This window comes from Chlorocebus sabaeus, chromosome 26 (genome assembly GCF_047675955.1).
Source record: "Chlorocebus sabaeus isolate Y175 chromosome 26, mChlSab1.0.hap1, whole genome shotgun sequence".
Lineage (NCBI taxonomy): Eukaryota > Metazoa > Chordata > Mammalia > Primates > Cercopithecidae > Chlorocebus > Chlorocebus sabaeus.
The window spans coordinates 50,273,679-50,290,559 of NC_132929.1; the positions used below are offsets into that span (position 1 = coordinate 50,273,679).

At 47.6% G+C, this 16,881-nt stretch overlaps 1 protein-coding gene across 6 annotated transcripts; it reads right to left on the reverse strand.

Annotated features, from left to right (window-relative positions):
• Positions 1–1,034: 1,034 nt before the first annotated feature.
• On the reverse strand, positions 1,035–15,525 carry UBL7 (ubiquitin like 7). Of its 6 annotated transcripts, none has more exons than XM_008015888.3 (12): positions 15,337–15,460; positions 14,968–15,077; positions 13,267–13,479; positions 11,286–11,405; positions 7,324–7,406; positions 6,461–6,545; positions 5,826–5,883; positions 4,977–5,110; positions 4,667–4,716; positions 4,235–4,402; positions 3,535–3,657; positions 1,035–1,284 (listed from the first exon to the last, which is right to left on the reverse strand). In XM_008015888.3, exons 2-12 carry the CDS (start codon positions 14,972–14,974, stop codon positions 1,147–1,149), a joined length of 1,179 nt encoding a protein of 392 aa, XP_008014079.1. In that variant the 5' UTR covers positions 14,975–15,077; positions 15,337–15,460; the 3' UTR covers positions 1,035–1,146. The 6 variants fall into 6 exon arrangements, with proteins under 6 accessions (XP_008014079.1, XP_008014084.1, XP_008014077.3 ...); XM_008015893.3 differs by lacking the exon at positions 15,337–15,460 and adding an exon at positions 14,310–14,321 and having other exon boundaries at positions 14,979–15,072; XM_008015886.3 differs by lacking the exon at positions 14,968–15,077 and having other exon boundaries at positions 15,458–15,525.
• Positions 15,526–16,881: the final 1,356 nt, after the last annotated feature.

Below are 16,881 nucleotides of genomic sequence, written 5' to 3' on the forward strand. Positions count from 1 at the left end.
CCGAGTGGTTCCTTAGGGCAGAGAGGGGACCAAGGGGTAATGCCCTGGCGAATAGTTAAAGGACAGAATAGGCTGTAAATGGTAAATCTTATGTTCCTGGAGGAGACAAGCAGAAACCAAACCACCATGACTGGGAATGGTGGAGATGAAACGTCTGCCAAGGCAGAGGGCAGGAACAGACCTCTGAGCCCCTTTCCACCCATGTTATTCCCAAATGAATCAAAACACCATCTGAGGGGAAGAAGTTTTTTCCCAACGAAGTATTCAAAGCACTTAAAACCCACTTTCTCAACTTGGACATGTCTGTGATGCCGCAGGGAACGTCACAGGGAACACCATGCCAAGGGGAACGTGAGTGAGCACAGGCAGATGGAGCAGCAGCTTGGGGGTTGGTGCCCTCTCTTCAATATTAAAGCTGAGCCCTATTCATGTTGGTGTTGTTCTTTAGTATTGCTATTTAACTGCTCTTGTATTTATGCCTTCAGGACAAGGAGCGCCCTGCCTCCTGGCAAAGCTCTGAGGCCCGGATTCTGGCATCATTACAGAACAAGCATCAAAAAATGCTTGGTGAGAGTAGGCTGGTGGGGTGGACAAGGAAATCTTTGGAAGCCATTGAGAGAGAGAGAAATGTGGAAGGCAAGCTGCCTCCGTTTGCTTCCCATGAAAGTACACCCAGCCACTCCCTAGACTGGACGTCTCGGAAGCATAAGCCTCTTCTGGGCACAGCTGTAATCCAGCAGCCACCCTGAAGATTGGGTCGCAGCCCTGCCCAGCCTTCGGCACATCCTGAGGCTGCCAAACTCCAAAGCCCCAGAGAGTCTGGGGGCTACAGCTGGAAACTTCTCCCGGAAGTGAACATGGGTATCTCACAGCATCCCATGATGTGGGGTCTAAAATCCTTCATCCAGGGCCCAGAACCAGAGGCCAGCCCTGCTCCGAGGCCACAGCATCAAGACCAGTACACCTTGTTTGCCCCACTGCCTCCACCAACTCAGATCAGCCAGAAAGGTCAAGAACTGGACAAAGCAGGAGAGTTGACCATCAGGTAGGTATATTGGGGGAGGGAGAGATGGAGGCACCTTCATGAGTGCCTCCCATGGGCAGCAGCCTCTGCAACTTGCTGGGGGTTCAGGGGAAGCAGGGAGTTCATGGGGCTCCTCCAGCAAAGATGAGCTCCAGGGCTGCTTGGATGTCCCCACCGGTGGCCTGCAGGGCCCGCAGGCTCAGCTCATCGTCCTGGATGCCCATGTCACGTAGCTGCTGTAGCTGGGGCTGCCACTGGCTCTGTGGAAAAATAGGAACGGGCAGAAGCTGTTAGCTGGGATCCAGTGAAGACTCACTTAGGTCTGTGCTTTCCGGGGAAGGAAAGGAAGATGGGGGAGTCCTCAGCAAAGCTGTTGATGCTGAGTTCCACAGAACACGGTACTTCTAGGAAGATTAAAAGATAGGCTTGAGGGTTAAGAGAACAAATCCAAAGTTTTACAATAAAAAAAGGAAATTCTTGGCATAAGGATCAAAAGAGAATGTACAAATTATTCACTGTCTGAATTCCAAGAGGCTAAATTACTTTCTTTCTCTTGCTATGTGTACACACACATCAGCAAGATTTTGCTCTTTATGTGATGAGTGTTACAGATTTTTTCCCCAGTTTGTTGTTAGCCTTCGGACTTTGCTTCGGTTTTTTGTTTGGTTTGGTTTGCCATGCAGAAATTTTCACCTTTTTTTAAAAGTCTTAAATGTTTGTGGTATATAGTAGGTATATCTATTTGTGGAGTGTAAGAGATGTTTTAAATTTTTCGCTTTTACAAACTCAAAATGCAGAACTTTTATTTAATGGCTCCTGGATACTGAGTTTCGGCCAAGAAAGCCCTTTCCTACTATAAGGATTTGAAGAAATTCACCCATATTTTCTTCTAGTACTTTCACAGCTTCATTAATATCTCTATTTCATGACAGCAGGGATGAGCACAATTTAGGGAAAACAATGTGTTCACATGTGGGAAGAAGGCAATGCAAAGGGGAAGAAAAGCAAAGTCAAAGAGGCAGGCAGGAATGAGAACGTGGAGGGCTTAAAAAAAAATCCACACAAATCAATTTGAATTCATTTTACAGGCCAGGTGGAACCAGTGAAAGCTTCTGAGCTAGGGAATAAAGTAAATAGGCATCTAGCAACAGGGGAGATGCAAAAATGGAGAAGACAAGTCATTCACACATCCTGCTCCTGTTCCCTTACTGTTCACAAGGACTACATGGAACACTGAAAACCACACAGGCTTGAACGCTATCGTTACAACTTCATGGCCTTTTGACCCCAGACAAGTTCCAGGAATGATGCTCTACCCATTGGCTTACTATGTGGAATAGAGGAAAAGAGATGTGAAGCAAACAGCTCATGCATGGAGCTGTGAACTACAACGCTGGCCCCTGAGGTCTGCCCCTTAGCTGCTAGGGTGACCTTTCCCCTCCTTAAAGCCTCCCATGAGCCAGGTGTGGTGGCTCACACCTGTAATCTAGCACTCTGGGAGGCTAAGGTGGGTGAATCACTTGAGTCCAAGAGTTCAAGACGAGGCTGGGCAACATAGGGAGACCCCCATCTCTACAAAAAGTACAAAAAACTAGCCAGGCATGGTGGTGCATACCTGTAGTCCCAGCTACCCAGGAGGCTGAGGTGGGAGGATCACCTGAGCCCAGGAAGTTGAGGCTGCAGTGAGTTGTGATCACACCACTGTACTCCACCCTGGGTGACAGAGTGAGACCCTGTCTCAATCAATCAATCAATCAATCAATGCCTCCCAGAGATCCCTGGTGACTACTACATCAAGTCATCAAGTCTATTCTCCTCAGGTTGGCATTCAAGTCCCTCACATGTAGGTTCCTGCTCTCTTTCTCTGGCCCCATCTGCGGATCTTCTACACTGGACACTGCATCCTAGCCTCGTAGTTTTGAGTACATCACACATACCTCCACACGTGCACAAACAGGTAGCTGTCTTCACCTGGAAATCATCCCCTTCCTACCTCAAACACCCCCTCCCTGGTTAGCTAACTTCTAATTCTTCTGACAATCAGCTTAAATATCCCTCCCTCAGAAAAGTTTTGTCTGACCTAGGCCCTTACTTCAAGCAGCTGGGCTTCTTGCCTTGTGGCTCCCCAGCTCAGTACCTGCCTGGTGCCCCTCCATGGCAGGGATGAGAACCAGCTTGCCTCTAGCCCAGCATCTGGACTCCGGCCTAGTATATATACGCTCAGTCAATGCTCACTGAATGAATGAATGAAATGGCCATGATTATCTAAGCCAGGTGGTCTAGGGAGTCAAGCCATGGTCAGTAGGGGCAGGAGAAGCCATAGTGACCACTGTATATGGTCTGAGAGTGTGCCCTTGCTGGGAACACTCTGTACCTGTCCTACTGCCATGCTCCAGCTATTCCCAGAATGAAGCATGCCAGGTGTGAAGGACCCCCAGAGAGCAAAAAAAGGCTGGGCATCCAAAATAACAAGGAAGCCACATGGAAACCAGGAAGTGGGGAAGACTGACCTGAAGGCTGGGCTGCCCAGAGGCCTGAAGGGCATGCTGTAGGGCTTGGCTGAAGAGATCATTGGTGATGGGCGTCCCTGACTGGACACCAGAGGACATTGGTGAGGTCCCTGAGGAATGGCCCTAGAGACAAATCAGTGGTCAGTGCCACCCTCAGAGCCATCTCAATCTTATAGCAGATACTCACTGTTGTCATATCACCCCATAGTGCTCCTGAGGTACCCAACTTCTGCCTCCCAACAAAGACCTGCCATGAGACAACCAAACAAAGGTACCTAGAAGCTCTCTATGTGGGCAGGAAAGGTTCCATTCTTTTCTGCACTGAGCGCCTTGTCCCAACCTAGGACCCCAGCACTGGGAGAGATGGCCTTGAAAGCTGAAGTGACTTGTCACCCAGAAATGCTTAAGCTGGTGGTGTCTGCTCCCTTTCAGGGATGAGGAAGGGCATATTGTGTGAGGGGAGAGTCTTCTGAACTAATAGGAGGGACTACTCAGGACCATGTTAAAATCTAGACCTCTGAGTCCTCAAGGCAAGTGAAGGGGAGGTCACTCAAGCTGCAGTAAGAAATCCCCACCAGGAGTCCAGGGTTCAGCTTAAACTAGATCCAGCACCAGGGTCAGCAAAGGCAAATCTATTCTACTGCTGGGGAGCTTGCTCCTTGGGGACCCAGCCTTGATCTTCCAGGCCCTGTCTTCATACCTGGGTGCCAGGAGTCGGTGTGTGAGAGCTGCTCTCTGGAGTGCTGGCAAGGGCCAGGGCGGTGGCCAGCTCACTCTGGGTGATGGGCCGGGGTCCAGCAGCTCCACTGTACCCCAGGGAGGCTGGGCGGGAGCTGGGGGTACTGCTAGAGGGTGTGGACCTGGTGTTCTAGAGAAAGAAGACACTCAGAATCAGGCAAGCAGTACTATGAAACTCCCAGATGAACTTCACCCACCTCCAGGAATAGTTCTTAGGGAAACTCTTAAGCACGCAGGTTCAGAAAGGAATCCCAAAGCAGAAACAGTATGACATGGTCTTGGCCCCCCAGTGGCCTGTGTCCACCTCCCAGCCTTGGGAGTGCCAGGTCCCAGGATGCAGCTCATTCCCAGCACCATCTACCCCAAATGGCAGGCAGGCAGGCAGTCCACTTACTGGGTGAAAGTCGTCCTCATCATCCGAGAGCCCTTCAAACAGGAAGCCACCTGGAGGAGGACGAACAGATTTCAGGAGGAAGAACAGAAAGGCACAGGCGCAGCTCCAGAATCTCAGCTCAAGTTACTCTCCAAATTCATATTTTCATCTCTCCCCTCGGAAAATTACAGGACAGATGCACTTCCTGACTCAAACCGAGAGTTCCCAAGGAACGCCCTCTGCCAACGCTATACATAGCTGCTGAGTAAAGCAAATTCCTGGGCCACTGCCGGCTCCTAAGGGGCCCATATTACGCTATTGAGGGGCTCACCTGGCATATCCCGGTATGAGCTGGAGGGCATGCTCCGGGAAGAGGAGTCAGTCCCTGGCATCGGGGCACTGCCTGCTACCGAGTGCAGAACCAGGACAATGGCATTGACGAGGGCTGGGTGAGCAGGCACCAACCTAGGACAGAAGCAGGAATAAACCCAAGGGTGACTCCAAAAGAGCACCCTCGACCATGACAAGAGTTCTGGGTGCCCTCTTACAACAATGCAGCCACCTGTGCCTGCCCTCAAATTCCTCGGTCTTCAGCATCTTCCGCCAGGAAGATTTATCCTCCTGCTGATCTGCCCCCAGCAACGGGAGCAAGGCCTTCAATTCCTGGGTCCACCTCAGATTCTTCACCCTCTCTGTAGGCAAGGCATGATGGGAAAGGTGCAGCCTGGGAGGCTCAGGGTTCTGGCCTGAGCACATGAGGAGCCTCTGGTCTAGGCACCACTACATCAGGCAACCCTGGACAGGTCCCTTCTCTTCCCAGGGTGGGGCTGTTTTCTTCACTTGCAAAATGAGGACATGTCCTTTCCAGCTTTGACACTTTACGGATCTGTACACCTGCTTCTCCTTTCACCAGTTTAAAATCCTTGGAAAGCTCCCTAATTTCTACCAAACGAAACCTAAACTGAGCCTGGCAGGCAAGACCCTTTCCCTCAGAATCCTGCTTCCTCCCAACACTCTTGACAAAAGCCCTGCTCTTGGGCTTTGCTCTTTCTCACCTCCTGACATATTTAGAGGGTAGACTTGGTGACAGACCATGGATGGGCTCCCAGAGCAGACTGCAGGGTGACAATTAGCACATGAGGAGAGAGAAGGTACCCTCTAATAGGACAGGTACACTTACGTATCAAGCATATTGGGATCAGCGAAGACAGAGAAGAGGTCCTTGTCCTGGAGAACCCCTGAAAAAGAGCAGAGCTCACCTCAGGGAAAGGAAATCAGCCAGATCCACGAGGGAGAAGAGGCTTTGTGTCTCAGAGCAACCAGCTCAACAGGGACACAGGACAACAAGCCAATCTTCATCAGAAGTAGAGGAAACAAAGCACCAAGCAGCATAATTCAGGTACTCTCGATCTTGCTTTAGGGAGGATGGTCCCCAGCTCTCCACCTCCCCCTGCACTTCAGTCACATCACAGACTGGCTACCAACACACCTGTCTCTTTCTCCCGTATCTCTGGGCTCTTCCCTTACTCAAGGTGTGCAAGACGCCTTCCCTGATTGCTGTGATGTGGGCTAACTCCTGTCCTCATTTGGCATCCTCATACCCTTAATTACGATGTTTGTTAGGCCATTATCTCTCTGTGGGACTGAGAGCTCTTAAAGCGCTGGGTATATCGGACACACCTTGATTACTCTCCCTCTTCCCACAAGACCAGTCATTCTTCAAAAGATAGTCTAAGTCTCTTTAGAAGAACTGTCTTCTCCTGTTTTCTGCTTTTCCAACAACTCCTATTTCCGCAAATTCAGTCCTGCACTTACCAAGAGCAATGGGGTCACTGCTGAGGCCTGGGGTGGCCACAATGATCTGATCCAGAGATTCCTTATTGCTGAGCATCTTAAAGACCTGCAGGAGAAATGGGGAGGGCTGAGCACTCCAACCAGCTCAATGCACTCATCAAATGCCCACATTGTGCTGAGGACTTCCTCCCTTTAAGTGCTTGCATGTACATCACCACAATGGAACAATAGCCCCGGAAACAGATGAACCTCTTTTTGGTCTAAGATCGTAGCTTACTGGAGGGGAAACAAACAATTAAAAAAAAAAAAAGAAAAAAAAGGCAAGACCACAGTAAACCTTCAAATCTCTGTGCTGCTTTTCCCCACCTACAGTTTAATGCTTCCAAAATAAAAGCTCTCATTACAAGCCCGGTAACAAAGGTTTCTCTAGGTTCCAAAAGTCCTTTTCAACCTCTGTACAATTACTATTTCATATTTGTATATATTGCTAAGTTCACAGCTGTACTAATTTTGCCTCTCAACTCTCCTACAGAAAGACATCAGCCCACTTCCCCAGTAAGGACATCTAGGTCAAGGGGCAATAAGGAGGCAGTTCAGCCAAAGTCAAAGAACAAGGTCCAGCAGAAACAGTATGTGGATCTTTTGGCTGTCACCATACGGGCAGGTTGTATGATTATCATTAGAGGGAATCAGCAATGCCTGACTGAGACAGGCTCTTTGGGGAAAGACAGGGCTCTACTGAGGCCCACAGACATGGCAAAAACTCCCCAAGGAACTCTTGGTTGTCATGGAAACGGGCTTCCAGCTCCCACTCCACACCACTCGCCAGCCAGCGTTCACACCCTCTCCTACAGTCCTGGCTGGGGGCCGTGGCACACACTCACCGCTTCCCTGTAAGAGGAGCTGCTGTGCAGGGCAGTGTGCAGCACCCGGAACTCTCTCATGGCAGCCACTTTGTCCACAGGTTCTGGCGGACAAGACACTCAGAGTTACCCTACAGCACAGGCCCTGTCTCTTCCACAGACATGGCAACATCATTTCAGCATGTGCCAAGGAGCAGCCTGGGCTGTGCATTCCCTTCCCTCATTACCCCTTAAGAATGTGAGTGCCCACTCAGAAAAACCCATTTGTGCCACGGATGTGAAAACTGCTAGTAAGCATCTTTACGTTCGCTTGTAAGCATCTTCCACAGATAAAACAAACAAATTCAAGTTGTGGCAGAGGAGAATCTTACCACATGAAAAATAGTGCTCTGATCAACATCCCACTGCAGGAATTCCAGACTAATAACATTTGGTTGTTGGTGTTTTTGCCTTTGTTTTTCAGACACAGTCTCATCTCTTGCCCAGGCCGGAGTGCAGTGGCGCAGTCTCAGCTCACTGCAACCTCCACCTCCCTGGCTGAAACGACTCTCGTGCCTCAGCCTCCCGATTAGCTGGGATTACAGGTGTGCAATTATCCACTCTTGGATAATTTTTGTATATTTAGTAGACACGGGGTTTCACCATATTGGTCAGACTGGTCTCAAACTCCTGACCTCAAGTGATCCATGTGCCTCGGCCTCCCAAAGTGCTAGGATTACAGGCGTGAGCCACCATGCCCCGCCCTGGGTCACACTTTTTAAAGTATGGTTATCCTCATGAAGGACCACTACTTGTGACTGTACTGACTGTGTACTGCCCTACTCCAGGGGCACCACTCCCAAAGCAAGGTGAATAGCACCCCTGGGGTTCAGTGTGGCAGCCACACCCTTATTGACAGTCCTAATCATGAGGCTGTCTTTTGAAAAATAGTCACCGTAAGTATATTACCTAATTTATTCATTCAACAAACATGTACTAAGCATTTACTCCATGCCTGACTTTGGACAAGGAACTAGAATGTGAAAAATAAGAACCCCTGCCGTCAAGGAACTCTTACGGCAGTAGGAGAAATGAGACTACATCAAACACACAATTACAAAATGCCACGCTGAGGACCTCAACAGAGATGTGGATCCCAGCTAGGGCACCAGGAACACAAAGGCAGACAGCCACCACTGAGAGGGAGGGTAAAGACAGAGAGCTGCCTCCCAGAGGAGACCATTTGAAATGGGTATCAAAGAGAGAGCCGATATTTACTGGGGGGTGAAGGTATTCCAAGCCTAAATGAGAACATGTGCAAAGGCATGGGAGAATAAAAGAATGTGGTGCTTTGAACAAACAGCAAGTCATTCTTTGTGGCTGGAGCTTGGGGTACACATCCCAGCTCAAACAGCAGGCTAATAAGGTGAGGTCCTGAAGGGATTTGTAACCTGCCATGGAGAACCACCAAAGGGATCCAGCTGAGAAGACAGATAACAATGGGTTCTCCTCCTACAGACCCTAATCTGTAGGAGAACACGAAATGTGATTCCTTTGTGAAGAAAAGCACTCAAGGAGAAAATATCTAAAACACTGTCACAAGACAGTTTCTTCACAGATCTAAGAGTTTATTGTAACCTTCCAATAAAAAGGTCATTTGTTTCAAAAATAATCCTCCAGGTAGAAGGTGGGAGGAAAAGGACTCTTAATATCTTAAGCCAGTATTCAGCTAAGAGTCATGGCTGTCACTGTAAGACCTCTGAGTTAAATTCATCCTTTGAAAGTGGAAGGCAGCCAGCCCAGTGGAAATGGTTTTCCTCTTGAGCCAGGAAAACCCCTGGTCCATATCCCAGCTCTTGCATTCACTTTCTAAGTAGCTGACCTTGAATAAATGTCTTTCTAACCCTTTTCTTCCTCTGTAAGATGCTAATGCTGTTACCTACCCTGCAGGACCACTGTAATGATTAAATGAGGTATAAAAGGGAAAAAACCTGGCTCACAGAAGCCACAAATGTTATTTTCCTTCTGTTAATGCCCTCCAGCCAAAGAGCTGAGGGGCATATCTGTATTTAAACTAGTTGGGCGTACTGCTCAGTACAGAGAGAATGAACACCATAGGAAACCATGGGCTGTCTCAGTAAGAGGATATTAGAAAGGACTTCTTGGTTTTTTTTTTTTTGAGACAGAGTTTCGCTCTTGTTGCCCAGGCTAGAGTACAATGGCATGATCTCGGCTCATGGCAACTTCTGCCTCCCGGGTTCAACCGATTCTCCTGCCTCAGTCTCTCAAGTAGCTGGGATTACAGGCATGCACCACCATGCCCGGCTTATTTTTTATTTTAAGTAGAGACGGGGTTTCTCCATGTTGGTCAGGCTTGTCTCGAACTCCCGACCTCAGGTGATCTGCCCGCCTCGGCCTCCCAAAGTGCTGGATTACAGGCATGAGCCGCTGAGCCCGGCCAGAAAGGACTTCTTACACGATTTTGGCTTTGTCTGGGTGATTTGCGGAAAAATTTAAAGAAGTGAGGTTTTACTCCGGATAGGATGCTTTCGGCAGTGGGAGTGATTTTATAATTGAGTATTTTAATAACTCTTACCTAGAAGGAAGGAAAACTAGAGCAAGGTGGAAGCTGTAACTGGCAAAGAAGCAGCTGTTACTCTCATCAGCCGAGATAGAAAGATACTTGGTCACTTTTGTGATGTGGATAATGCTCATGTTTTTGTCTCTATTCAGCAATGATAGGGATCTTGTTTTTGTCTTAATCCATAGTGGTCTCAGAGTGGCCTTGACTGATATTGGGGATCTGTACAATTGTTCATGTTCCCCAAAAGGACTCCAAGGCCTGGCTGTGAGTGCCAGGCCAACCTCTGGATGTCAGGAACTCCATTCCTCTTTCTCACTTCCCATCAGAGTATGAAAGACATTTTTGTCTTTTACGGTTAAAACTGAAAGGGGGGTAAATTTCAAACTGATAACTAGTCACAGCAATCATAAACATTATAAAAAGATGTCAACCTGCCAGTTTAACAAAGCTAATCTCTTTTACACAGCTTAGCTTTATTCTTGGGGAGGCTTTTAAAATACACATGCAAAATTTAAATCATGAATTCCAAGCACCTTCTATTTATAAACCAAAAAGGCATCCGAGGCTTTGTATATTTTCTCCAAGAGCTATTTAAATACTCTTTGAATATCTTCAGGAAAATAAATTACCAGTATAGCAAGAGCAGTTAGCTGACTGAACAAATCACCACCTGAGGCAGTTTGTAGGAAGATTTGTTAACAAGGGAACAAACTGGGGCATTAGGAAAGTGCCAAAAGTTTCCAGTTTTTTTTCTAATGAGAACAACAATAACAAAAGGATACAAAGTTTACTTTGTATCACTGAAAAATAAACTGTTAACTTAAAGGAGTTTAAGTAGACACAAACTCACTATCCCATTAGGAAACAGTGGATGACAAACTTAGAAAGTGGAGAAACAGTCAGGAATGGTGCCTGTACTTTGGGAGGCTGAGGTGGGGCGGATGGCTTGGGTCAGGAGTTCGAGACCAGGCTGACCAACATGGAGACACCCCGTCTCTACTAAAAATACAAAAATTAGCCGGGCGTAGTGGCACATGTCTGTAATCCCAGCTACTCAGGAGGCTGAGGCATGAGAATCACTTGTACCCGGGAGGTGGAGGCTGCAGTGAGCCAAGATCAAGATTGTGCCACTGTACTCCAGCCTGGGCAACAGAGTGAGACTCTGTCTCAAAAAAAAACAAAAACCAAAAAACAAAATGGAGAAACAAATCTCCCATTAGTGATACCAGCAGTAAGAAGGTCAAAATTGGACTCTGTTTATCAGCATGGTCTAATCCAATAAGTAATAAAGATATCATTTATCATCAGCTCAGTAAATCATCCCTTTGTTCCACCCAGGCTTGTGTCTCAAGAACACACAGACCTTTCCCTTGCAGATATTACAGAAACTCTGCCTGCTTAAGAGCTGACCCTCACTCACCTGGTTTCTGATCAGGTTCGGGCCAGGACTTTCGCAGAACATGGACGGTGGACCCAGGTTGAATGCCATAGAAGTCAAGTGTCTGGTCATCTTTTAGCTTCCGACCACAGTAGATCAGATCTAAAAAAAGAACTGTCCACTTACATTTTGCTCCTCAAAACAAATTTAGATAGTTTTTGTTCCCTGAGAACCTTATTTTGATTGGATAGATAGCTGGAGAATGATACATGTTTTAAAAGATACTCTTATTTAATAACTTAATACCTTTTTTTTTTTTTTCTGAAACAGGGTCTTACTCTGTTGCCCAGGCTTGAGTGCAATGGCACCATCACGGTTCACTGCAGCTTCAACCTCCTGGGCTCAAGCAATTCTCCCGCCTCAGCCTCCTGAGTAGCTGGGACTATGGGCACATGCCACCACACCCAGCTAATTTTTGTAGTTTTTTGTAGAGATAGGGTTCTGCCATGTTGCCCAGACTAGTCTCTTAACTCCTGGGCTAAAGGGATCCTCCTGCCTTAGCCTCACAAAGTGCTGGGATGACAGGCGTGAACCACCACGTCTAGCCAATTAAATACATTTTAACAACTATTTGCAAATATAAACTCATAAAATGGACTTACATAGAATCTGGCCAGATATGGTGGCTCACGCCTATAATCCCAGCACTTTTGGAGCCTGGCCAACATGGTGAAACCCTGTCTCTACTAAAAATACAAAAATTAGGGCCGGTCACGGTGGCTCACACCTGTAATCCCAACACTTTGGGAGGCCGAGGTGGGTGGATCACCTGAGGTCAGGAGTTCAAGGCCAGTCTGGCCAAGATGGTGAAACCTCGTCTCTACCAAAAATACAAAAATTAGCCAGGCATGGTGGAAGACGCCTGTAATCCCAGCTACTCAGGAGGCTGAGGCAGGAAAATTGCCTGAACCTGGGAGAAAGAGGTTACAATGAGCTGAGATCGTGCCACTGCACTCCAGCCTGGGTCACAGAGCGAGACTCCGTCTCAAAAAAAAAAGAGGATTCACATAGAATCTATCCATAGAAAAGCTCTAGAGTTTAACATTGTGGCGACTGCCCAATTTAAATCAATGGAAAAACAACAAAATAGGATGAACCCAATCCAGGTATGACTGAAAACATCTTTTTTGCCAGTTGGATCCTTTAGCTATTATAAATCACCTTTCCAGTATAATTTAATTATATTTAAATTCCTCCCTCCTCCACCTGGACTGCTCACGCCATTTTCATTTTCTTTTTTACTGCCTTTCTTTTAACCAATCAACCAAGCAAATCCTCCTAATCATCCCTTAAGACCTACCTCAAATATACTGAGGAGCCTCCCCTGACCAACTTCTCCTTCCCTAACTCACCCCAAACGTCTGTTCTTTCAGAAAAAGAATTCACAATGTTGGCCAGGAGCGGTGGCTCATGCCTGTAATTCCAGCAGTTTGAGAGTCCAAGGCGGGCAGATCACAAGGTCAAGAGTTCAAGACCAGCCTGGCCAACATGGTGAAACCCCATGTCTCTGCTAAAAATATAAAAATTAGCTGGGCATGGTGGCACATGTCTGTAATCCCAACTACTTGGGAGGCTGAGGCAGGAGAATTGCTTGAACTGGGACCCGGGAGACAGAGGTTGCAGTGAGCCGCAATCGCAAAACTGCAGTCCAGCCTGGGCTACAGAGCAAGACTCCGTCTAAAAAATAAATAAAAAATAATATTATTAAATAAATAAATAAAATAAGACAATGTCATAAAGAACCTGGTGATAAAGTACTTCAGTATAATACATGGCTGAAAATGGCAACCGGTAGTTTCATTATATGATTTGTGTTTCTATTTACCCAACACTCACTTCCCTGGAGTGTTAACATTATGAGGCAAAAAATCCCAAGCCCTTACTTTACTCTTGTAATTTCAGAAGTATCCTCCCCTAAAAGAGATCAGAGCAGCAGCCCAAACCCCATTCCAGAGAGACTCACCAATCAGCTCAGGGTCTGGAACAGACTCCTGGAGTTTGCCAGCAATAAGCTGCTTCAGAAATGAAATACTATAGCCCCCAAGCGAGTATTCTCCCAGTTCTGTCTCTGGCAACCGAAGAATAGACTTTGGAGCAAGTGGCTGGTCAGCCAGCTTCACCGCCAAGTGCCAGTCTGAGAGAGACATCCTCTCTCTTTCGCGCTCTCTCTTTCTCCCTGTAAAAGAACAAAACCTCAGTGGTTAAAAGACAGACCACCCCCCTACTCCACCCCCACCCACCAAAGGGTTGAATAAAAGACAATTCAATGTGACACTGCTGAAGAAGCACAGGGTGCACCATCAGGAGGCCAGAACTAGAATCTGGGGTTCTCTCTCTACTCATACTGTGATGGACAGCTCTCTAGGCCTCAGTTTCTTCATCCCTAATGTGGACATAAAAACGCCATCCAACCTAATAGGAATGTTATGAAAGAGATCATCTAACCCTCTCCCTTCAGTATGCTCCTTTTCCCAATTTTCTTCAACTCTTGCTTGAACCAGTAGAACAGCTTTATAACAAGTTCCCTAACTCTTGCCTCTCCCTATCAAATATCTATGCTGCCACCTAACAACCTATCATTCTAAAACACAGATCTGATCAAGTCACTTCTTTGCTTAGAACTCTTCCAATGTTGGGCTGGGGGCAGTGACTCATGCCTGTAATCCTAGCACTTTGGGAGGTCTAGACAGGCGGATTGCCTGACCTCAGGCGTTTGAGACCAGCCTGGCCAACATGGTGAAACTCATCTCTACTAAAAATACAAAAATTAGCCGGGCATTAGTAGTGCACACCTGTAGTCCCAGCTACTTGGAAGGCTGAGGTTGCAGTGAGCCAAGATCTCACTTCACTACACTCCAGCCTGGGTGACATGAGACTCTATCGCAAAAAATAAATAAATAAAAATCAAAAAAAAGCAAGCCAGGGGCGGTGGCTCACACGTGTAATCCTAGCACTTTGGGAGGCCAAGGCGGACGGATCACTTAAGATCAGGTGTTCGAAACCAGCCTGGCCAACATGGTTAAACTACGTCTCTACTATAATAGAAAAAAATTAGCCAGGCGTGGTGGCAGGGGCTTGTAATCAATCCCAGCTACTTGGGAGGCTGAGGCAGGCGAACTGCTTGCATCTGGGAGGCGGAGGTTGCAGTGAGTCCAGGTTGCAGTAAGTCGAGGTTGCAGTGAATCGAGATAGCGCCACTGCCCTCCAGCTTGGGCGACAGAGACTCCGTCCCCGCCCTCCCTCCCCCCCCCCCCCCCTCTACAAAGACATCTTCCAATGCCTCCAAACCATCTTTATAAATTAAGTATAAACTTCATCGCCTGGCTTACAAAACTCCCTACCAGGCTCTTTCCCCAACAGAGCCCTACCCTGCCAGGGGCCTCCACAACATGTAAGTACACACTCATAACAAAGTTCTCCCCTATTTTACACCTCTGCTCATCTAACTCTGCAAGTAATTTCTCTTCCCTTTTTGGCCTCTTAGCAAACTCCTACCGAAACCAACACAGATTCAACAACCTCAGTCCCCTCTCTTTCCTCTGTTGTTCCCACAACCCCTCAGAACAAAAGGGCTACAAATATCTGCCTGCTGCCTCCTCCACCCCAATTCTTGAAGGCCCTTGGAAACAAAAGACTAAAGTTTTCCTCATCCTTGTCCTCATACCTGGCATATATGGACCCCAGAAAATAAATCACAAACTCTTACGGCGGAAGAATCTTGCAAAGCAAGATAAGTTCTTGTTATAGTCATCATTATTGCTTCCAAAGAGACCTCTGGTAGGGAAGAGGAGAGAAAAGGCTGTGAAGCTGCCTAGCAGACCTTAAAGCATCCTCAAGGTACCCTCCACCTCAAGTTTATGCCAGAAGGAGGTCGTTTTATATACCATGTCTCACTTAATCCTCACAACGGTTCCCTGCGGCAGGCATTAGCCACATTTTTAAGGATGAGGGAACCAAGACTCAGTAAAGTCACTGGCCCAAGGTCACAGATCGCTAGTAATGGGGCAGGGGCACTATCCGGTGGCGACCTCACCGCTCCAGTGGGACCAGCTAATTAGCTGACACACATCGAGCCCGCGATGCCCAGGGACCCAGCGCCCTCACCCGTCCCGCGGAAGGAACCCGGCCGCACTGCCGCCGGTGTAAACACTCACTCTGGCCCTCTAGCCGGAAACCGGAAATTCCGCGCTGCATTCTGGGAGTTGTAGTTCCCGCTGTGGAACCCGCCCCCTTATAAACAGCCTAGTTGCAAAGCTTCCGGTTCTAGGGGAGGGCGTGGCTTCCGCGCTCTTTGAAATGTCCGGCGCCCGGGTTACTTGGTGCTTTCGTTGGAGAGGGTCGCATTTCCAGTCATTCTTCAGCCTGGTGATTCCCGCGCTCCCCTGAGGAGCTTATGAAGTACGTCGGTTCTGCCAGGTTGGAACGCGCTGCTGGACACTCGGCCGTAAGGCGGATCCTGAATCCCCTCCCACTCCGACCCTTCCCTCCAGGGCCTGTTCCCAAGAGGCCCCTTAAGACACATCCCAGGGGTTTCCCACGGCCCTCACGATGAAAACTGCTGTCCGCTGGTGCTGGCAGCCTCTTCTGTGCTCCTCGCCGCTGACTTCCTGCGGCGGGCCTACCTGGGGAGGCAAACCGGGAACCGGACGATGACGCCCTCCAAAAGTTGGGTCCTTGAGGAGAGCTACTAACTTGGGTTCCTGGTACACCCTCTACATGCAGTGGTGAAGCTTATCTAACAGTCATTCATAGAATCAGTTTGGGGAGGGGAATTTTCGCTGAACGCTCATAGAGAAACTGTGTTTTAGGTAACTGAGAAAGTTCTGCACGGTTAAAATTGAACAGAATTTTTTTGCACAGAAATTAGGATTACCAAAAATACTGAAGAAAGACTACCTCTGATTGGACTCTTCTCAAGGAATTTATAATTCAAGAACTAAGGAAAGAAAGAAGTGATTATATGAAAATACTGAAGTTGATTGTAGCAACTGAAGGCTGATCCTGTGTGGGCAAATGTAAACGCTGAATTCCCACATTCCAATGTACGGCCTGGTAAGATTAGGGCAGCAATTGAGCAGGGTAATGTTACTGAGAGCAAACAGATCGCAGGGTCTGAGAAGGCCTAACATTAAAGGCGGATCACCCCTCTGTTCTCATAAGTTATGTGGGGGGTTTTTGAAATGGCTTTCACTGTCTTCAGGGAGTTTATCTTCATGTATGTTGTGGGTGCATTAGGAACCCAAGGCTGTTCCCAAAGTCTCCCTTTCCCATCCTACCCATTTTTAGATACACCCCCTCTTTCAGTAATCCTTCCTAACCAGATCTTTAGACTCCTTCCTTTCCTAAGTTACTTGCACCTGAGCTCCATATTTTATCAAAATTATATATTATGAATACTTTCCTCAGTTCATGATTTTTTTTTTTTTTTACTCTTAATGGTATAATTTAATTTCATTAAAAAAAATTTTTTTTGAGACGGAATCTTACTCTGTTGCCCAGGTTGGGTTGGAGTGCAGTAGTGGCTGATCTCGGCTCACTGCACCCTCTGCCTCCCGGGTTCAAGCGATTCTCATGCCTC